Below are 16,191 nucleotides of genomic sequence, written 5' to 3'. Positions count from 1 at the left end.
GGATTTGTTAATGATTAATTATGATGAGAGAGACAAAAAAAATGATTAATTATGGTGAGATTTGTCAATTATTATTATATTATTCTACAACAGGTTATGATAAAATTTGTTGATTATCATTATATTATTCTATAACGTAACGGATTGCATTATAGCGTCAAACATGCTGACATAATGCGTTATGGTGACAGTTTGTATACATTTTTTTTCTCAATCATATTTTAAGAAAGCATTATGTAATTAATCGTACACAAATTAATATTTAATAATTAATCATGTTGAGATTCGTTAATAATTCTAATATTCTATTTCGTATTTTTTTAATAATTATCATTATTCTTTCTTATATTTTCGTGGATCAATAATTTTAATTTTTTTATCTTATATTCTTCTAAAAATTATCATGGTTCTTTTTTATATTTTGTGAATGTTATTATAGTATTTTATTTTATCATTCATGAGTTTAAGTTTTAGAACCAAGTATACTGAACATAGTGTGTTCTAATGCTAGTCTCCGTATTGATTCTATTTTTAAAAAGTATTATGTATTAAATAATTAAATTTGTTAATATTTATTGATTAATTACAATGAAATTTGTCAATAATTATAATATTCTATATCATATCTTTTTAATAATTATCTTTTTTTTTCTATATCTTTATAAATATTATATATATCTTTTAAATAATTTTTAATTTTTTCTTTACAATGTTTTGAATATATAGTATATTTTTTATTTCTGTCTATTAAATTTATCTAAATATTTAGAAAACTAATTGTTAATATTTTTTAATAATATATTATTATTTTGTGAATTTTTTTGTTAACAATATAAACTTTCGAATACCATTTTAATAGTTTATTCTAGATAGTTATAAAACTCAACCTATAATTAATGAAATTTAAAAGTTATAAGGAGGCTTATTTGTTGTTAACATTTTTTGTGGATTTTTTTGTCAATGATATAAAGTTTGGGATATCATTTTACTAGTTTATTCTAGATAGTTATAAAATTTGAGTTAATTAATGAATTTTAAAAGTTATCAGGATTAAATTGATTACCTATAAATTTTATTAGTGTAAAATTTAATTTTTATTTGATTTTAAATTTGTTTTTCCAAAAAATATATGAAAGGAGATTTGTTTTTTAATTGTTGTGAAAAAAAATTCAAGTGTAATAAAAACTTCTCATAAAAAAATGGAAGGCCCACTCAACCAGGCCAAGAAGGCTGAGAAAGCAGTGACCTGCTGTTCTTCTTATCTCGGTGCTCTATGCTTAGAGCAAACAGGTCAGCCCTAGGGGCCGCAATCTCTGGCCCAAATCCGTCACCGTAATGCCATTGCTTAGGTAACAAGCTAGTGTTAACCAGTGTTACCAAGCTCGGCAAACATAGTTCTTCTCATAAACAATATAAACATTTCTTCTTTGAGATACATGCCCGATGTGAGACTTTACTCCCACCATCGCATCCCAACATAAACCCCTAACCCTCTTCTCGGCGGTGACTCTGACTTCCCTCGCAAGTCCTCCGTGGATTCTCCCTCCGTCACTGCAAACCCGTGACCTCTTCCGCTGCCACCACTGGTTTTCTTTTACTCCGTCAGGTGCCACCACTGTTCCTTGTCTTGACAGGTAAATCTCCTTAATTCAGAATTGCTTTCAATTTTTTATTTCACCATTCTGAATCTGATCCTTCTTTGTTGAAATTATTTTCTATCGCACTGCATCGTCATCCACTCACATTGGCGTTCCTATCACTCCCAGCACTTTCACTCTATTTCATTTTGTTGATTCTGGTTTATAGGTCTCTCTGGTAATTGAAAAGAAAAAAAAAAAAGTCAATAATTAACTTGATTCTATATTTTCCTCTCTGTTATCAACTTCATCTCGACTTAATTTTGTCCCTATTGCTCCAGTAACGTTTATTTCAAATACTGACTCTCCACTAATTTTGAGAAGCTTATTTGCAGGACTTCATTTTCAATTGTGGTTGTTTTTGTGACTAACTGGGATTTGCAACAACGTGTCTCTGATCTTCAGCAGGTAACTGAGCTGTTGGTTTTCAAGTCTTTAGTTGGGACTTTGTTATCTATTTCATTAAGAGATTTTCGAGACTTAATGTTAGATTCAATTCTTCTCATACAGAGTTCAGAAATTGAGAACACAATTTGCACGTTTTTATGTTATCATCACGCTCCCAGCTAAACAGCAAATCGATTCATTTATTCAGTCTTACTTCAAGTGAGTTAAATACGTTGCTTTTATTTTGTTCTGATTGATCAGTTGCTATGTACAATTCATGTGGAGGTAAAAACTGAAACTTATTACCAACTTTTATAATGGCGCTATTTCCTAGGATTAATTGCATATGTAAATGCTGATAAAGTAATCAACAAATCACAAAGCTCGATTAAACAAAAAATACAATTAACAGTATTGATATAGAATAGTATGTGTAAATTATATAGTAATGTGTGATTGCAGTGTATAACAAAAAATTGTGTTAAATTGAATAAAACAAAAGTTGATGGTTCAATGGTTAGGCACACCCAGCATTGTGGATTAGTGGTGCAGCAGCTTGTGATCCCTCCACTGTTGGGAGCCAGAGGTATTCGCTGCTCTGTTAAACCAGCCTGACGCGGTGCCCTCTAGCCTACGAGCCAGGACACTCGAGCCTTCGCTCGGGAGCCAGGGCCCAACTCTCAACTTGGAGCGGGCAAGCCAGCATGGTGCAAGCTTCTAATCCCACCAAGCGTAGCCTAAACCATGTTCCATCACCTTGGTGCCCTCACTTGAGTCACAAGTTGGCGTTACTCAACTCGGCGGACTAAACCAACTCTCTTAGACATTAAAAATATTTATAAAACTTTTTTATTACCTGATGTGGGACAAATTTGGTGTTATCTAAGGATGAACGTGAGATTTTCTAATTATCGTTAACTCTTAACTTCAAGTACTTTTATTAATGGAATTGTAAATTACAAGTATTAATCCTTTCTATCAAATCATTGTAAGACTATGCACCAATAAAAACACGTGCGGGTAATTACATGAGATTTAGATATTAGTATTTAGATATGGTTGGAGGGTGCCATTATTAACCACTCAAAACGTTGAACCTGCAAGTCAGTGTCAAACTATATATAAAGGGACATAGATATTTAACAAACCAAGATCACAATTCATGTAAAAAATTATAAAGTGGTGAAGAAAAAAGAAAAGAAATCAGAGATAAGAGAAAATGGCTACACTAGGTGGCAATCGTGTGGTTGAAGGAAGCCAGAACAGCATTGAGATCCAGAACCTTGCTCGCTTTGCTCTTGAAGAACATAACAAAAATTCGGTTCTTCTTCTTCGTCTTCTACTTCTGTTTCTATTTTTTTTCCCAGATTAAATAAATAATTCATTTTAATTTGGGTTATTTTTGTCTCTTAATTAATGTCTTGTGCTTTATATTAGTATGTTAGTGGGGTTATTATTCAAAATGGGTTTATTATTCTATTTTTATGTTTGTATGATTTGAAGTAATACTTTTAGTTCGAATGAATTTGAGAAAATATAAGTGATTAATATTTTTGTATTTGAATAATATGTTTATAATTTCTAATTTCTGCTGCAGAATTCAAGCTTGGAGCTTGTGAGGGTGATAAGTGCAAAGAAGCAAGTAGTTGCTGGAAGCATATATGAAATAACTATGGAGGCAAAAGATGGTGATGAGAAGAAACAAGTTTATGAAGCCAAAGTGTTGGTGAAGCCATGGTTGAACTTCAAGGAGCTGCAAGAGTTCAAGCTTGTTACTGATGATGATAATGAAAATGATAATGATAATGCTGCTTCAGTGTCTAGAGCACTTATCTAGCTATGTATTTAATTTTCACTAATATATGTATGGAATAAATGTAGCTATGCTCTGAAATACTATAAATGGGTGTAATATATTATCAATGGGTTATGCTAAGTGTACACCAAAATCAGCCACTAAAGTCAGCCACCAATATAACATGTTGGAATATAAATATACATTAAAAATGAATTAAACCACACATATATTTATACATAAATATATTGGTGTTTGATTTTAGTGACTAATTTTAGTGTACAAATAGTATTTCTCATTATGAATAGAATGTATAAAAAATAAAAAATTACTTATTGAATGATGGAAGTTATAATTGAGAGTAGGGTGACATTTACTTGCTGACTCGCATTATTGTATGCTTTACAACGTAAACTTTTTTATTTGAGTTTCTTTATGACCTTAAAACAGCTAACTAAAGTACTATAGTGTAAAGAAAATAAAACTAAACTACCAATAGAATTTGTTATTTTTTGCTAATATTTTAATTATTAGTCTGAATTTTTAGTTTTGTAATTCGATAATATACTTTTAATTCATTTTTTTAAACATTATTAGTTAATTGTTAATAAAAAATAATAAATTTTACTGATTTTTTTTGTGACTAAAAAAACATAAAAATTATTTAAGTCGGAGGGGACATCTTCTTCTTAGTTCTTAATAATCTCTTCAACAGCATTATAAAAGAAGAGAAATTTAGTATAAGACAGATTATATTTAATTGTTATCTTTGCTAAAAAATTAGCAATTGAGTCCGATGTTCTCTGAATCAAATGAACGTGGACTACGTAGTTTTGCTGCAACATCTCACCGATCTTGCAGAGAATGTCATTGTTATCTGATATGGCAGTTATCAATACGAGTTATAACTCGGTATCACACGTTATAGCTCGGCTTTTATGAGCTATAACTCGGCCAATTAACGTTTCCGTCATAACTGACGTCCAAACGGATAGCAGTCAATTACGTTATCAATCATTTCAAAACCGACGTTAATGCTCGGAACATAACTGACGAGAAACCTATCATATAAAAGCAAGGTAAAATATTTTCTTTGAGGAGTTCGAACAATACAATATACTGACTTAAGCATTGGAGTGACTTTGCAGGTACACTCCCCATCTCCACCGCTTATACTCTCACGCCACATCGGAAAGAAAAGCTCGGATTCAAGGATCGGACATTCAGCCTCCAAGGTGATAGTTCGACAGTCATCTGCCACTAGGAACCGACCTATTTCGCAAACAAGAACATCATCCATTCGCATTACAGCAGATTATTTGTTTATAATAAGATAAGCCTCCAAATAATTTGTTTCACATAAACCTCCTTATTCATACTTTTTTCAGGCCATTCAAATTGTATAAAGTTCACACCATTTTATGAGCCCTATCAGAATACTTGCAACATAACCCGTCAATCACTAGCCTAATGGTATTGCTCAAAAAGACTAGCAACGCAATTTAGCTTAACTACATTGATAGGAGGAGGGCACCAAGAATCAATCAAAGAAGTATGATTAAATCCACCTGGTTAGTACGCTTAACAATACCATATTCAGCCGCATAATATATAATAAATATGAGAACCTTACCCTTGTTCCAACTGACATTTTGATTAAAAATATCATTGTTTCTATCTCTTTAAATCCACTAAAGCATAGTTAGCAAAATCGGACCGGACCGGCCGGTTCGACCAGAAAACCGGTGAACCAGACCTAACATCGGTCCGGTCCAAACTTCTAACCGCTTAAGGTAGAGAACCGAAACTAACCGATCAAACCCGTACTAAACCGGCAAAAACCGGTCAAACCCGGTGAGCATCGGTTCGACCGAACTGCTCGGTCGCAACTGAAGGAGAACCTACGGCGCACCAGCGTTCCGCAACTCCACCGTGCTCCATATGCTCATTCGCTGCCAAGTGTCATGCTTTGATTTTGGAAAGATAGCAAAGACGCTAGCATGACCACCAGGCTGCAATGCTTCTTGTCATTATATGTACAAATTATAATACATATAGAATGTTTTAGTTTACTTATATTCAATTTATTTTCATTTTAATGTCACTCATTTTTAAATAATTTATATTTTATTTAACTATACTTTTATATTTAATATAAATTTAAAAGATAAATAAATAAATTTTATTAATCACAATTTATTTATTTTTTCATGATTATACGATATCTATTAATATTATTTTTTCAACAAATATTTATAGTATATAATAATAGGTAAAGACTCACATACATTTGTCTTCATATGAAGTTGATAATTGAAAATCGTTAAATGATAATTTAGTCAAACTTGTCAAATCATCTAACGATTCTTAAATATAAACTTCACATGAAAACAACTGTACGGGAACAATGACAGAGACAGAGACAGAAATTGACAAGGATCAACTCCTGATTAGGAATTTAGGATGGCTTCATCAAATACTGATCATGCATGGGGCCATTTGTTCAATGCGGTTAATTCAGCTTATTTTCATTGTGTTAAATTGAGTTGTTTATGTAATAGACTAATAGTACTAACAAATTTTATGTTTCTTTTGGTATTACTACTTATTTTTAGGATTTGAGATTTAATGTTTATTAAAATGTTATTGGAGATATGTTTTTTAACTGTTAATTTTTAAGTTTTTAGCTATTTTATACGTTTTATTTATGCGGGACCGGGTTAACCGGTTCAACCAGTGACCTACCGGTTGAACCAATAACCCAGTGATCCAGTAGCCTGACCGGTTTGATCACCGGTTCGGTTCTGACAACTATGCACTAAAGCCCTGCAGTAAAGATCACTTTTCTGATATGAAGATTAACACGGAAACAACTCCAAAAATCCAAAGATACATCCCCACTTTTCATTTCCACCTTCATCCCCATTTTTTATTAACAATATTTATTTTTTAAATTCACTATGTATGTAATTTTATTCTTTTTTTTTTGACAAAATTTTATTTATGATCGTAATTCTTCTAATAGTGTAAATGCGGATAATTATATTTTTACTTTTTGATATAATCGATATATTATTAATAATAAATGGTAATTAATCCCTCATATTTTTAATCAAAACATTTTGACGATAGTTTCTATTAATAGATATTACTGGATGATTGTTTCTTTAAATATAAAATGCATTATGATTTTAGGTTATTTCATAATTAACAATAATACTTGATTATTTCTTTAAAAATAAATTGCATTATGATTTTAGGTTATTTCACAATAATAATTAATGTTCATAATATTGAATTACTCTAATTTTTTTTATTTTCTATCCTTAGTAGTTAATCCCAAATTAAAAAGATGATGTTGAATTGTTGAATAGTCAAAGTATAACCAGAATTAATTTAGTTTATTTGTTTATTAATATAATTGATTGAAAGCATAAATGATAAATAAGACAAGCAAATAATTAAAAAAATAAAATATTAGTAATTACTTAAAATAGATAACAAAATAAGTTATAGGGTATTATTTTATTTAAATTATTAATAATTAAAAGAATAAAAGTTCAGTAATTATTTTTAAAATAGACATTAAATTTAGTTTTATGGTACTAATTTATTTGAGTTGTTAATAAAATTTTATAATTTTCAGATTTATATCTACTCAATTTATGTATTTTATTTTATTCTACTTTAACAAAAAATTGAGACGTGCATTTTTAATTAATTATTTAGATAGTATAGCGAAATGAGTTATATCAATTATAATTAATTATCGATAATTGATATCAATTAATTGATTGTATTCATTTATAAGATGAAAAACGTATAATAAATGTTGCGAAATTAATTATAATAAATTAATAATTAATAAATAAAAAACTAAAAGGGACTTTTTTATTGCTCTCTAATGGCTATACGTTTTTATAATTTCATTTTTCCTTTATCTCTTCCTTTCATATTTATTTCTTTTAATTTATTGAACTAAATCAATTATACTAATTATTTGTATTAACTAATTAAATATTTTTTAATGGGTTATTATAATTGTGCCTTTAGACCATAGGTTAAAAATATTATAAAAAAATATTTTATAAAAGTTATTGAAAAATAAATATTTTTAAAAATTTTTCTTAAGACATAAATTAACTAAATTATTTTTCAATTTAATGTGTTTAATTCATTTAATTGTATTAATTATAACTAATCAATTATGTAATTTGATTTAATTAGGATAAATATTTCATCATTTAATATTTTATTTGATTCATTAAATTACATTAATCATAACTTTAAATATGTAATTTAATTAGAGTAAATATTAAATTATTTTAAATTTTGTTTGATTCATTAAACCAAATTAATTATAATTAACTTATTATTTAATTTGATCGAGATAAATATTAAATTATTTAGTAATAATAAATAAAGCAATGAAATAAATAAACTCAATTAATTTAATTTATTATCTTATTATTTTATATATCCCTTTTCTTCTTCTTTATTTTGTACTTCAAGTCAAATATTTGTAATTTTTTATTTTTATTTTTTTATCTTAATTTTGTTAATATTTTTCTATGATTTTGTTTTATATTAATTCTTTTTTTTATTTATTTTAATTAATAATTCTTAAAGGTATTATTATTTTATTTAAAGATAATTTAAATTATTTGTAATATTTTTATAAAAGTTTATTAATAGGTTCTTTTTTAAAATATTAGTTTTGAAATTTTTTTAATAAGATCGTATTTTAATTTTTCTCTTTCATCCTTTGTATTAATTATATTAATCTTCTATTACAATATATTTTTTATCTACTCCTCACATTATCTTTTCTATTTTCTTTTACTTTTTTTTAATTACTCTTTTTACTTTATTTTTAATTGTTTATTCTACTTTTACTTCTCATATATAGATTTATTATAATTCATCAAGGTTCTTTTTGAATTTAAGTAATTTTTTAGGTTATATTTTACCATTGATGCTTTTATTTTGTTTAGTGTCTTTTTTTTAGTCCATGTTTAATATAAGGGGTAAGTACGATTATGGTCCCTAAAGTTTAGTGCCAGAATCGAAATCATCCCTCTTGTAATTTTGGATTTAAAATCGTCCTTAATGTTGCATTTGTATTTAACTTCGCCCTTAAAAAATTTTTTCTGACATAAATGCCTTTTTCATCAATAGGGTAGTTAGAAGAATAGTTATATAAAAATAAAGGGAATAGGAATATAAATGTATATGTTAACCCCAAAAAATAAGGGCAAGTTGCTTGAATCTGGAACTGCTGCCGACACCACCGTCGCCCACGTCGTGGAGGAAGAACGCCATGGCTGCCGAAAGCTCGATCTCGTCTCGAAGCAAATCTTCCTCGCATGGTACGTTGCTGCTCTGTTCCCATGGTGAGAGGCTGGTGCTGCGAACCTCGGGGACGAAGGAGAACTACGGGCGCAGATTCTGGGGCTGTGTTTACTATGGAGTTTGTTTTTCTTTCTTTTCTTCTGAGTTGAGTTATTTGGGTTGAGGAGTGGAGAGTGAAGACGGTGATTATGTGTAGGTGCATGAAGGCTGCAACTTCTTTCGTTGGGCAGAGCCGGAGACAAAGGTAGGAAATCCAGAAATCACAAGGATGAAGAAGAAGGTTGCCTCCCTGAAATCAAGGACGAAAACGGCAGAGTGGAAGTTAATGGTCGTTGCTCTATTAGGGTTTGTTGGGTGGGCTGGGTTCCTGTATCTGCTGCTGCAGAATTTTTCTATGTCTAGGCGTAAGTGTGTAATTCCATTGAATCTGGTATGAAAAGGGTGTTTGGGTATGATGCTGTTGTTGTTGTTGGTTCTTTTAGGGTTGGTTTTGTTGAATGTGTTTTGGTGAAAAGTGTTTTGATGGTAAGTTATTAGGTGACAATGATGTACCTGGTATGAATGTGTTTTGTTGAATTGGTTCTCAACATGTATAAATGACAATTATGTATGCATGGTTGGTTGTTGTAATGTGAGTTTGATTTCTGTTTAGTAAATACCTGTTTTCCATTACTGACTAATTTCCTAACAATATAACAAACTTGAATCAAAGACAACCATGCTCTGAATATGGTAAATGTCATAGTAACATACATAATAAAAAGTGTTTCAGGCACAGAGGTAATCCCAAAAGGGTTGGCTGGTCCAATCCAGCAACCAAGTACAACACATAGATGCTCATAGGCAAAGTTCACAGAAACATAACCCAGCAAGAAGTAGCTAACAAGTCACACTGCACTTTCCCAGCAAAGTTCACAGAAACATAACCCAAAATAAGACAACATGCACAAAATACAATCTTGACACAAAATACAACATAACCCAAAATAAAACATATCCCATTTTCCTTTTCCTAAAGCATTTCCCATTTACTTGGAGGCAACTTTGACATTAACTTCAGTTTCTTTGGAGAAATGTGAGGTGCTCCAGAGAGCCTGGTAGAGAAGTGACCAACAGGTTGGCTTGAAGATGTGGTAAGGGTAGGCTGAGATGAAGGAATAGTTCTGGTGGCTGGTTGTGATGAGGATGAAGGAGGTGCTGAACTTGTTGGGCTGGCAACCTTGTTGGGCTGTGGAGCAGACTGGGTTGAGGACTTGGGCTTAGTAGTTTTCTTGGGCCTGCCTCTAGGCCTTTTTGGCTGTGCTGCATTGTTGGATTGGGCTGCAGAAGGTGGCTGAGTTGCTGAAACAGCTTTCCTCTTGACAGATTGCTTGGGATTGGGCTGGGAAGAGGCAGTCTTCCTTCCTCCCTTGGCAGATAGATGGTTTGATTTGGTGCTTCCCTGCTGCTGTTTTCCTTTGTTCTTTGACTGCTGAGCCACACAAACATATACAATTTAATAATGGGATAGCAATAATATATGAGAGACCAATTAATAGAAGGAAGACAAATTAAAAATCATACCAACTCCTCAATAGGTTTAGGACATCTGCTTCTGTTGTGCCCAACAGATCCATACAAAGAGCACCTTTGTTTCTCTCCCTTCCTTGATAGGTGAGTGCGGCTGCTCTGCTCTTCATCTCCAGCAGCTGCTCTCCTCTTTTTCACTGGCCTATGACTAGGCCTTCGATAGGGGGGAGGCATAACATCAGAGTGTGCAGTCCTCTCCCAAATATCTACTCTGTTCAAGGGATGTATGATTGAGTCATAGCACCTCATGTAAGTTTCTTTCTTATAACTCCCAGCCACAAAAGGTTCTAAGTCAAGTCCCTTGAACTTGATGCAACTGATAGCATGGACACAGGGTATGCCACTCATCTGCCAAATTCTACATGAACATTCATGGGATCCTAAGTCGACCGCAAACTTGTCTAATTCGTTCACCACTTCATACTTCGAAGCTGCAGACCAGTTTGGCCGCCAATCCCCAGCTAACCTAGATCTCTTCTCCAACCTGAATCTAATCCTAGGTAAGATTGTCCCTGAATAATTTTGTGCAAGTTCCCTATTTTCTGCCAACCTAGTCATTAGTTTAACCCTGATTTCCTCTAACATGGTGACTATAGGCTTTTCTCTAGCATCAACAATAGTAGAATTAAAGCTCTCGGACATGTTATTAACCAATGTATCTACCTTAGAGTTATAGGTGAACCTAGATCTAGACCAATACCTAGGAGGGATAGCAATTAGGTACCTATAGGCTTCTTGATTCACAGCTTTCACCTCGGCTATGTGCCTCTCCCAATCCCTCCAGTGAGTTGCCTTAGCACACTTCCACATCAGTTTCTTCAATTGTAATCCTGGAAACTTTTTTCTGAAGTTGCTGTACAAGTGTCTCACACAGAATCGATTATCCACACCAGGTATAACCTCCTCATATGCTGGCAACAAACCCTGCACGCATGAAATCAAGGAAATTGTAATTAGGGAGAATTGAATGGATGTCATTCATGCTATAAAATTAGTGAACTTTGCTTACTTTTTGTTGGTCAGACATGAAGGTAGATCTTCCCATCTTATCCAGCCAAACATCAGATACAAGATGACTTAGAAACCAATTCCATGAGCCCTTCGTCTCGGCCTCCACAACTGCATATGCAATCGGCAACATTTGGTCATTGGGATCCCACCCGATTGCAGTGAGAAGTTGTCCTCCCTGGGGTGTCTTCAGAAAGCATCCATCTAGGCCAATGGAATCCCTGCAATGCTGGAAGCACTGCTTGCATGCTTCCAAGCACACATAGATCCTCTGAAAGATGCAGTAAGTGGTCCTGGATGATGCTGGTGCTTCACTGTCAAGATATGGGGACCTCTGCACTTGTAAGCGAACTGAGGATCCTGGATTTGCCCTCATCAGCTCCTGTCCATAATCATAAATTCTTTTATACTGCTCTCGGAAGGTTTCCTGAATTTGATCAAGTGCAATCTGCTTGGTCTTAGTGGCCAATGACTTAGTGACAGTCAAGTTCCATTTCTTCTGTGCCTTCGAAACCAACTCCCTTGTTTTCACCTTCGGATTTGATTCAACCTTCTTCTTAAACGCCTTGCCGAGCCATTTCGAGTGTAAGATCCCCACCCTGTGTGCTTGTGTGCATGTGTGTATCAAGTTCATGCTGCGTAGCTGCCAAGTTTCCTCACCTTGATCTTTGCAGCATACACCCAGAAAGGACAATCACCCGAACAAACAGCCCTAACCCTCTGCAAATCACACTTCCTAAACCTGATTGACCTTGCCGTATGCACAACATAAGCAGTTACAGTGTCCTTGAACTCCTGCCGAGATGCATACACTGTGCCAACTTCCCATTTGTATTTACTCATATCTTTCTGAAGCTTGTGAACTAGAAATGTGAAACCCTCATGCTCTGAATCAGACCCATCAGCCCCAACCTGGTGATCGAAATCTAAGTCATCACTGTCTCCTCCCTCATTATTGTCAAACTGCTCAGTTGCTCTAGCATTCTTTTTTACAGCCCTAGGTTTTTTACTCATCACATTCACACATCTTGAAACCCACTTACCTCAGGATCAAGCTCATCATCACTATCAGTAAAGTGCACATCATCTTCACTATCGTCCTCTTCCCCATATGGATTATACTCCGAATCGAGACTGTCACTACCACTAGAGTTATCATACCCAACTTCGTTGTCGTCCTTTGCCCTAGAGTAAGTAGCAAATGGTTCAGATTGCTTTCGCCCTTCATCTACTCCACCATACAGAACCAGCTCTTGCCCCTCACTAATGTCACCCATCCCATATTTATCCCCAACATCAATGAAGCCATCATCAGGAAACATCTCTTCGTCCTAAACCTTATGGACAACATACAACTCTACATGGTCTCTCAACTCTGCTATTCGACATATCTCAATGGAATCCGCATCAGTTTTAAACAATTTCAGATTTTTCTCCATGTCTTCAGCAACTGGATCCTTGAACCACAACGATGAGATATTCTCCTCGACGTAACCAAGTTGCTTTAGCTCAGCATACGCTTCAAATACACACCACCGATCACCATCAATCTCTTCTATCACCGTTGTTTCTCCTCCCACATACTCTAATGGACCGTTCTTGTACGTAAAGCATCCTCTATGGTAGACCTTCACTTTAAAATAACCCATCGTCTTCTACCACACCCTGAAACAGAGTACAACAAAACTTAGACATTAATATAGAATATGAAATAGACGCACCTTCCTATTTCACACCGATGCTAATCCCTACTCTCCACACACATGGCCTCATTCCAACGATAAACAGACCCCCAAACCCTAAGTAATCTAACCCGACACTACCCACTGCAGCGAGAGCTACCATACTGAAAAGAAGGAAGAAAATCATACCTACTCAAACCCTATCAGTAATGCTTCAGCGACTCTTCACGTCCCTTCCTTCCAGTTTCTCGATCTCGCCTCCTCTCTTCAGTTTCAGTCCATCAACATCTACGGTCCTCTCCGATTCTGGGTTAGGGCACAATGTAACGGATTTGGTTTACGAAGCGTTGTGAATAAAGGGTGCTGTAATAAACGTTAAGGGTTTATCATCCAAGGAAAGAAATCAAGTGTTTCGCGCGAAATTAAAAGGGTAGAATTGTCATGAAAAAAATTTTTAATTACAAAGGACGAAGTTAAATACAAATGCAACATTAAGGACGATTTTAAATCCAAAATTACAAGAGGGACGATTTCGATTCTGGCACTAAACTTTAGGGACCAAAATCGTACTTACCCCTTAATATAATAATTTGTAAATATCTATTCTATTATATAAAAATTAAATTTCTGCACTTAATGATAAAACTGTCGTGACATGTTTCTAATGGTATTTTTTTTTATTTCTTTTAACCCATTAAAATCAATTTATTATAATAAATTAATTATATCAACTAATTGATTTGGTTAATTATTTAAATATCATACAATTTAATATAATTTCTATCAATCAATTAATTGTAATTCAGAATAATTATTTTGTTACGAAATTATTATTTCCTAATCTATTTATTGGCAATACATATATTAATTATAATCGCAAATTAAGCTATTTTAACTTATATAATAGTTATCTCATTTATTATCATAAATGCTGAATTAAATAAGTCATTATTACTTTTGATTTAGAGAATAAAACCAAAAATAATATTTTATTTGGCCTCTCGAGTTTAATGGGTGTCACACTCAAATATAAATAGTGACTTCCGAATTTTGGTCTCCAACACATCAAAGCCACCTCCGTAACTCTTTTTCCATAAAAGGAATTGCAATTCAACTCTATCAGGGATACAGAAGATTTTCAAAGAACAAGGAAATGGTTTGAATTTGCATGAATTGATCAAACTTACGATGTTGTTTTAGTTGGTTGCCGTTACGAGAATGACTTTAATCTATACGTGTCTAAGAACTATAATAGATTAAATATTATTTAAGTAATTTATTTCTAATATTGGTATTTGATTAAATTAGTTTCAGAAAAATTTAAATTGTTGACTCAATTTGTATATTACGACTATTCTTTTTGAATATATTATTTTTATATTTTTTAATATAATTTTTTCTAATTTTTAAGTTTATTTTTTTTCTTGGATATATGTATCACTTTTTTTTTTCATTTTATATTTTAGATTAGTAATGTAATTATTAAGAAAAATATATTTGGAAAAAAGGAAAAAAAATATTAAAACATCACTATTTAAAAAAAAAAGAAAGATGCATGAAAAAAAGGAAAACGTATAATTAAAACATCATTATTAGAAAAAAAAACTGTTAATATGCGTATGAATGGGACTGGAATTGAGGAATATATATGGATATAAAAAATAAAAAAATTATTGCACGATTGTAGAATAAAAAATAATCATATATATAAAACAAAATAGTTATAACAAAAAAAATTAATATATCTGATTTAAATGTTTTTAATAATCGATAATATAGAGTTTAACAAAATATAATTCATATATTTATATATATATATATGGTGCAGTCTGTGGTGGCTATTCTCTTTCTGTGGTTATAGTGGCTAAAGTCATTGGACTTGTCTCAACTTGACACTTGGAATAGTGGAATGCTTGTTGACCAAGCTTTATGACCTTTTAATGATGACGCATTCACCTCCGAAAGACATTCTAAGTACCAACCCGAAAACGTCACCCGACTCACCCCCATCCCTCCCCATATTTTGGACGGGGCCAAAGACTCGACCCAACCTGCATAACACCCAAAACCCCAACCTTAGGACGCGCATCCCTGACCGTCATGGCGACTTCCGACTTGGTACCTGCGGTGGTGGTTTGGCTGGAGTTTCATCACTTCCTGCCTTTATTATCTGATTTCTGCTCCTCTGATTTTGCTTTATTCGGTGTCGCCAAAATTTCACTCTCTATTGTTTTGGTTTTCACATAGCTTGCAATATTCATTTTCTTATCATTTTCGCGTTCTCTATTAGTTCCAACGATTGGTGAGAATAGGATCACATGTTTCAGAGCTGGTTCCCAAGAGAGCGCCCTTTCTTGACCAGATTTACGTTAGGTTCGAGGTCTCCACAATGCTGCTCCATGGCCACTACTCTCAGAAATGCGATCTCCATCATTTCCAGCCTTTGACCACTTCACCTTGTCCATTGCCATGCCCATTTGTCGTTCGCCATTGCCCATCCTTGTTCAAGATACTTCTTCCCTTCACTACGCTGGCCAGGTTCTCATTCAATTTGGGCCTAAACCGATTTTGCATGCTAAACTCTTTAGACCAGTTATCAACAATAGTAAACTTATATCTAATGATGCCATATCCATTTTATAATAAGATAAATTGATTATTTTTCATTATTCTTTCAAATGATGCTAGGTCCATTTTATAAATATTTTTGGTTCATATTTTAAGTTTATTTGATAAGTAAACCCTTACTCGAACCAAAGAC

General features: G+C 32.9%; 2 protein-coding genes, 1 long non-coding RNA gene and 1 other non-coding gene across 4 annotated transcripts; 2 read left to right on the top strand and 2 right to left on the bottom strand.

The window, feature by feature from the left end:
- The first annotated feature begins 1,375 nt into the window (after positions 1 to 1,375).
- On the top strand, positions 1,376 to 2,282 carry LOC148550239 (uncharacterized). Its single transcript, XR_015891974.1, has 3 exons — positions 1,376 to 1,634; positions 1,973 to 2,045; positions 2,148 to 2,282. It is a non-coding gene; the product is annotated as an uncharacterized LOC148550239 (long non-coding RNA).
- A 240-nt stretch (positions 2,283 to 2,522) lies between these two features.
- LOC148550238 (signal recognition particle RNA) lies at positions 2,523 to 2,826 on the bottom strand. The gene has a single exon (XR_015892488.1).
- A 341-nt stretch (positions 2,827 to 3,167) lies between these two features.
- On the top strand, positions 3,168 to 4,159 carry LOC107609977 (cysteine proteinase inhibitor). Its single transcript, XM_016312039.3, has 2 exons — positions 3,168 to 3,345; positions 3,622 to 4,159. Exons 1-2 carry the CDS (start codon positions 3,244 to 3,246, stop codon positions 3,859 to 3,861), a joined length of 342 nt encoding a protein of 113 aa, XP_016167525.1. The 5' UTR covers positions 3,168 to 3,243; the 3' UTR covers positions 3,862 to 4,159.
- A 6,024-nt stretch (positions 4,160 to 10,183) lies between these two features.
- LOC148550237 (uncharacterized) lies at positions 10,184 to 11,652 on the bottom strand. The gene is made up of 2 exons (XM_088494383.1): positions 10,735 to 11,652; positions 10,184 to 10,642 (listed from the first exon to the last, which is right to left on the bottom strand). Exons 1-2 carry the CDS (start codon positions 11,548 to 11,550, stop codon positions 10,184 to 10,186), a joined length of 1,275 nt encoding a protein of 424 aa, XP_088350509.1. The 5' UTR covers positions 11,551 to 11,652.
- Between the last annotated feature and the right edge of the window lie 4,539 nt (positions 11,653 to 16,191).

The sequence above is a fragment of the Arachis ipaensis genome, chromosome B7 (genome assembly GCF_059453495.1).
Source record: "Arachis ipaensis isolate K30076 ecotype BB chromosome B7, ASM5945349v1, whole genome shotgun sequence".
Classification (NCBI taxonomy): Eukaryota; Viridiplantae; Streptophyta; class Magnoliopsida; order Fabales; family Fabaceae; genus Arachis; species Arachis ipaensis.
The sequence above is the reverse complement of the archived record's forward strand: the minus strand, read 5'-3'. Positions and strand labels throughout refer to the sequence as shown.

Bases quoted from the DNA above. Each gene is read 5' to 3' on its own strand.
- LOC107609977 (XM_016312039.3), top strand. From the start codon at position 3,244: ATGGCTACACTAGGTGGCAATCGTGTGGTTGAAGGAAGCCAGAACAGC. The intron at 3,346-3,621 runs GTTCTTCTTCTT...TTTCTGCTGCAG, and splicing joins AAGAACATAACAAAAATTCG to AATTCAAGCTTGGAGCTTGT.
- LOC148550237 (XM_088494383.1), bottom strand. From the start codon at position 11,550: ATGTGGAAGTGTGCTAAGGCAACTCACTGGAGGGATTGGGAGAGGCAC. The intron at 10,643-10,734 runs GTATGATTTTTA...TGTGTGGCTCAG, and splicing joins CTAAACCTATTGAGGAGTTG to CAGTCAAAGAACAAAGGAAA.